Source organism: Cricetulus griseus, chromosome 3 (assembly GCF_003668045.3).
Source record: "Cricetulus griseus strain 17A/GY chromosome 3, alternate assembly CriGri-PICRH-1.0, whole genome shotgun sequence".
Taxonomy (NCBI): Eukaryota; Metazoa; Chordata; class Mammalia; order Rodentia; family Cricetidae; genus Cricetulus; species Cricetulus griseus.
Window position 1 is genome coordinate 48,435,955 of NC_048596.1, and position 6,540 is coordinate 48,442,494.

Below are 6,540 nucleotides of genomic sequence, written 5' to 3' on the forward strand. Positions count from 1 at the left end.
TTTATTCATCCTTTAACATGAATTCCTAAAACAGAATTTCATGCTAATAATGTTTTCACACTTTAAGTTTTAATACATATTTCCAAAATGTCATTCCTCCAAATTTTGTCCCTGATATTTAACATACTTGAAGATATTTCTTTCCCCATATTCATATCTAAGTAACAGGTCTTTTCAACATTGGCCAGTATTCTACATGAAATATTATATCTGATTACAATTTTAGTTTACATTTCTTTCATTAATAGTATGATTAACCATCTCTTTATATGTGGGCTGATCACACATCTGTGTGACTTCATGTCTTCATTAAAGATATTAAGAATAAGCCAGGCAAGATAGATAGATAGATAGATAGATAGATAGATAGATAGATAGATAGATAGACGAATAGAATAGAATAGAATAGAATAGAATAGAATAGAATAGAATAGAATAGAATAGAATAGAATAGAATAGAATAGAATAGAATAGGCCAGCATGGTGGTGTACATCCTAGCACTTGAGAGGCAGGGGAAAGCAGATATCTAGAAGTTTGAGGCCAGCTTGTTTACATAGTGGGTTTCAAGACAAGCAAGGATGCATAAGGAAGACCTTGTCTCAAAAACAATAAAGATTAATGGTTTGTTTGGACCCACTGCCAGTGACCTCATATATTGTCCCAGTCACACCGTTGTCACCTATATTAAGGGTTTTCACCTATATTATGCAGGCTCCCTCACTTCGATTGTACTCCAGGAGTTTGGCCCCATTGGTTAGGTGTGGATTTCTGCATCTGCTTCCATCTTTTTCTGGAAGAGGGTTCTAGCTTCTCTGGGGTTGTGGATTGTAGGCTGGGTATCTTTTGCTTTATGTCTGGTATCCACTTATGAGTGAGTACATACTATATTTGTCTTTCTGGTTTTAGGTTATCTCACTCAGGATGTTTTTTCTAGTTCTGTCCATTTGCCTGTGAATTTTAGGATGTCATTGTTTCTTACTGCTGAGTAGTACTCCATTGTGCAAATATACCACATTGTCTTTATCCATTCTTCAGTTGAGGGGTTATTTCCAAGATCTGGCTCTGTTTATTTATTTTTATGTGTATTAGTATTTTGACTGCATGTATGTCTATGTACCACTTATGTGCCTTGGTGCCTCTGGTACCTATGGAGGCCAGAAAGAGGCATCAGATCCAGTTGAATCACAAATGGTTGGGAGCCACCCTGTAGGGGCTAGGAATCAAAACCCAGGTCCTCTGAAAGAACAGCCAGTTGCTTTTAACCCCTAAGCCATCTAGGAAGTCTACTAAGTCTGTTCCATCATCCCGTTGAGGCAGGACCAAGGACCCTCTCTACCCCCACACACCCTTGTGTCTAGGCTGGGCAAGGTATCTCTCCATATAGAATGGGCTCCAACCCTTCCAAAAACTATTTTTAAAACTTTCAATTTTATTCTAATATTTTCACTGCTTGAACATTTGATTTCTATAGTTTTCATTTTCTGTGAGAAATACATAAGTGTTGCACTCTATTTCAGTTTTAAGTATGCATATGTAAAAAGAAGTCAGACATTCAAGCACATTTAGAATTAAGGTCAGTCAAAACTAGAAACTTAATATGTCATGTGACTTTAAGTTGATTTCTGGGAATTTGTCTTAAAGAAATTATAGATGCATGCAAAGAAAATCATTCACCAATTGCTCCATGCTGCATTATTTGGAAATACTAATTAGATTCCACTAGTCAACTTAAGAGGAACGTGACACTTATGTGGCCCTCTCTCTCCTATGCCTTCAGATAGGTTGACTCCATGCCACTCATCACTGACTTTCCAATATCCCTTTCTCAGCTCCAATCTCCCGAGACTGCTTTCTCACCCAGATAGTGTCTTGTTCCTCTCAATCCTTCATAACAAATATGATTCCTACCCTGCCTGATTTATTCTGTACCCGTGTAAGTTTCTGTCTTAGTAAGCATGTCCATCAATCTGCAGAAGATCGGGCAGATTCTATAGCATCAGTAGCAAGATATATGCAAGCCATGGCTACACATTTTTTAAATGGTGTAAATCATTAAGCCACACACACATTTTGAAAAGCAAAACCAAGATAGTTAGTTAGTAACAAAGTTCTGATTGTTTCTAAGATGAGCATTACTAAAGTCCCCCTGTACAACAGAAACATTTCTCCTGGAGCTTCACAGATAATGCCTTCAACAACATCATTAGATGCATTTTCTTCCTTGTAGATACATTTGATAAAAGACAAAGTTTCACGTAGAGTGTATCACCTGCATGACTTACTCCAGCTGCTTAACAAGTGAGTGAGGATTAGAGAAACAAATCCCTTCAGAATATCCGGTCACAAGGAGGGCCTTACTAAGTGCTGACACATTGAAGTAAGAATCCTATGGCGTTGTGCACCCTGGGGAAATGTTTTAACTAAATGACTTTTTTAATGATAGGAATATCAGGAATCTAAGTGCCCACGGGATTTTTATTTAAGTGTTACATGTGTCCTAATTTCTCAAGTAAAGGAGTTAAAGTTGACCCAATTTTGAGGTAATTTTAAAGAAAAAACATGAGCAATTGATTGTTTGTGGAATTCTCTAGAACACTTTTATTTTGAGGGAAAATGTTTTCTTTTCTCCATCTATATTCTTATCTTTATTATGCTGTCTTTTTCACACTGAATTGCACTGCTTCAAATGTCAGCACTCCGCCTCTACTCCTGAACTGAAAGTTAGTCATTTCAGCTGTCTGAATTATATTTTAAAAAATTCTGGGATACAATTTGCTTAGGAAATGCAGACATTCTTATTGAGACTGATCTTATTCCCTAATGACTCATTTCTGTTTTGGAAACAGAAACTATTTTTATATCATATAGCAATAGTATAAAGTCTTTGAAATACACATCAGACACTCTGGCTAACCGTTCTCTTTTCCTAATCCATAGTCTGAATCTGAACAAACTAACAACTTTCTTTTTTACTGCTGTAGTGAAGAGCATTGGTCTGAGCCACCTCTAATGTTCTGTGAAGCTTTAATGACAAGTTCTTCTGACCATTAAACATTCTGGTCACTAAACAGCCCTGAACATCCACCGCTGGCCCTCAGTCTGCCAGTGCCCTGTGAGTCCACAGTGAGATCCGGCTTTCCAGTTTGCTAAAGAGCAGTACTCACGAGGGCCTGATTCTTCCTTCCTATCTGAAGGTTAGGCAATGAGAATTAAATAATCAGGCTACTTAACTAATGGTGTAAGCTTTATCTGCCCATCAAGATGCTGATAAGCCAAATTAATTCCCAGACTTGATCTGGCAGAGTAGTGTAGTCACAAATCTTCTGGATATTGTTAAGGTCGGAGGATCAGTGGACACTGATTAAACATACCAAGATAGATTTTAGACAAAACGTTTACAACGAGAAAGAAAGTTTGAGCTCAACTCCAGATACAAGGATGGGTGGTCGTTTACAGCAATGAGCCAATGAGAATGAGAGGGTTAGTGGAAATTAGAGACAAAACTAAAAGTGCATGTGGGGAGCAGGATGAGTTTCATTAAACTGGCTAAAATGAATTCTTGCTACAGACAGGCCAAGCACTCAGATACACAGATTTTGATATTAGAGATGAGGATGAAGAATTTGATTGGGCACCAAGGGTGGGGGAATCTCATTAAACAGACTTAGCAGGTTGTTTGTTGTAACTGGGTTTGGAAAGAAAGGACAAGAAGGCCAAGTCTGGGAAGCTGGTGAGAAGAAGGCTCAAAGGAGCCTAACCCAATATGGTCAAGGAGAATTACTTGAATTTGAGTAACAGCAACTATGCAGGGGTAGGCAAGTCATGCACTAATTTAAGCTTCAAAGAAAATTATAACCACTCTGAAGATCCCATAGACTTTCAGGTGAAAATCAAGATAAAATTGCAGGGTTTTGAAAGACCTCAGTGAAATGTGCAGAATGCCCTCCATGTGAAGAAGTTATCCTCACAAGGCAGAGGACAAATCATAGGTAAATGACTACAGCATGGGAACCTCTCCCTACCCAGAAAAAAAGGCTTAGACTATGATGGTTCTCCCTGCAAACCAAGGACCATCAGGATAAGGAATTTCTAGATCAAAAATTTAAGAGTCTGTTCTAGTTCTCCTACATAGTCATGACTGTCTGAGTACTTTAAAAATCCCTAACAACAAAACAATGTGTAACAAATGATGTTTCAACCTCCTGCGCCATTCTCCAAACCCTAAAGTATCTTCTCCGCAGGTATATGTGACAGAAGCTTATCCCAGTCATGGGCCAGATAAACCACACCAATGTGAAAGAATTCGTCTTCCTGGCACTTACTCGCTTCCGAGAGCTGGAGTTCTTTTTGTTTGTGGTCTTCTTTCTCGTGTATGTAACAACTGTGCTGGGAAACACCCTCATCGTTGTTACCATCACCTTTGAGTCCCGCCTCCACACCCCTATGTACTTCCTCTTGAGGAACAAATCCATTCTGGATATTATTTTTTCATCTATCACAGTCCCTAAGTTTCTAGTGGGTCTTTTATCAGAAAGGAAAACCATCTCCTACAATGGCTGTTTGACACAGATCTTTTTCTTCCACTTTGCTGGTGGGGCAGATATTTTCTTCCTCTCTGTAATGGCCTATGACAGATACCTTGCAATTTCTAAACCCCTGCACTATGTAACCATAATGAGGAGAGAAGTATGGGTGACCTTGGTGGTGGCCTCCTGGGTGGGTGGTGGTTTGCATTCAATTGTCCAGATAATTCTAATGCTTCCACTCCCCTTCTGTGGCCCCAACACCTTGGATGCCTTTTACTGTGACGTACCCCAGGTAGTGAAGCTGGCCTGCACTGACACCTTTGCTCTTGAACTTCTCATGATCTCCAATAATGGGCTGGTGACCCTGCTGTGGTTCCTCTTGCTCCTGGGTTCCTACACCATCATTCTGGTTATGCTCAGATCCCATTCTGGGGAGGGACGAAACAAGGCTCTCTCTACCTGCACCTCCCACATCATGGTGGTGACCCTCCATTTCGTGCCCTGTGTTTACATCTATTGCCGACCCTTCACTACCCTGCCCATGGACACAGCCATATCTATCAATAACACTGTCATCACCCCCATGCTAAACCCCATGATCTACACTCTCAGGAACCAAGAGATGAAGTCAGCCATGAAGAGACTACAGAGGAGGCTGGGGCCTTCTGAGAGCAGTAAGCTGGGGTGAGCCATCTGGTGGAGTCCAGAAGTCTAAGGCTAATTTAGTTCTCGGCATCTGCTAGTCTAAGAATAAGAGAGAACTGGTTCTATTTATCTTCTGTGGTATTGATGTCACCATATGCCTTCTATGATATAAACATGCAAATCCATTAGAGGAACTGTGAAAATAAAATGAAGAGATGGGACCAGACAATGTGTATTTTCTGACTTGGATCAGGTGAGATGTCCAGGAGAAATTACTGAAATCAATCCCATAAGGGCCACTATACTGTCATATGTTGCTCTCATGACAACCCTTCTCTGCTTCACCACCTCTGATGCAGAATAGCACTAGTGTCCACAGAGTTATCAGAGAATGAAGTATGGTTCATAGTGTGAGGGTGGTAGTTATAAAAGTCAGCATTGCTACAAATGTGGATTCATGTTCCCTGTTAGCTATCCTTATAGTCCTAAATATGCATGTACATATTAGTCAATTATTTAAGATGGTGTTACATAATGAATACAGTATTATAAATGTATTTCACCAATTAGGGAAAAGAGAAGGAATTATTTAAATTGGGTTAAATATGGAGTGTGTGTGTGTATGCATGTAAAAATCTATGTCTAAAACCTTTTGTCTAAGTATTAGTAGACTATCCTAGACAGTTCATCATAGTTTGAAATAAAGCAAAAACTACCTAAGAAATATCTTCCACCATCAAGACCTATTTTAATAACAATATTGAATAAAAAAGAAATATGTTGGTGTAGTCATTTACAAATGACCATTGGTGGGTCTTGAGGTAGATTGATATCCAATGTTCTGAGAAACCATGATACTGATTTCCAAAGTGGTTGTACAAGTTTGCAGTCCTACCAGCAATGAAGGAGTGTTCCCCTTACTCCACATCCTCTCCAAAATAAGCTGTCATCAGTGTTCTTGACCTTAGCTGAATATTCTGAGAGGTGTAAAATGGTATCTCATAGCCATTTTGATTTGCATTTCCCTGATGGCTAAGGATGTTGAGTAACTACCTTAAGTGTCTTTTGGCCATTTGAGTTTCTTCTGTTGAGAATTCTCTGTTTAGATCTGTAACCCATTTTTATTAGATTATTTGTTATTTTGATGTCTAGTTTCTTGAATCCTTTATATACTTTGGAGATCAGCCCTCTGTCCAATGTGGTATTGAATATCTGTTCAAATTTACCTTTACCCACAGGAAGAATTTCAACTGTGTATTTGTAAAGACAATTTTTCTCAAATTGTCCACTTCTGTCTCCCCACAGTCTTTCAAACTCAAGTAAAAAGAAAAAAGACAAGAAAGCTCAGGAAATTGAGGCACATTGAAC

General features: G+C 39.1%; 1 protein-coding gene across 1 annotated transcript; it reads left to right on the plus strand.

Annotated features, from left to right (window-relative positions):
• The first annotated feature begins 4,270 nt into the window (after nucleotides 1-4,270).
• LOC100759652 (olfactory receptor 4D6) lies at nucleotides 4,271-5,215 on the plus strand. The gene has a single exon (XM_027406811.1). The coding sequence runs from the start codon at nucleotides 4,271-4,273 to the stop codon at nucleotides 5,213-5,215; it is 945 nt and encodes a 314-aa protein (XP_027262612.1).
• The last annotated feature ends 1,325 nt before the right edge of the window (nucleotides 5,216-6,540 follow it).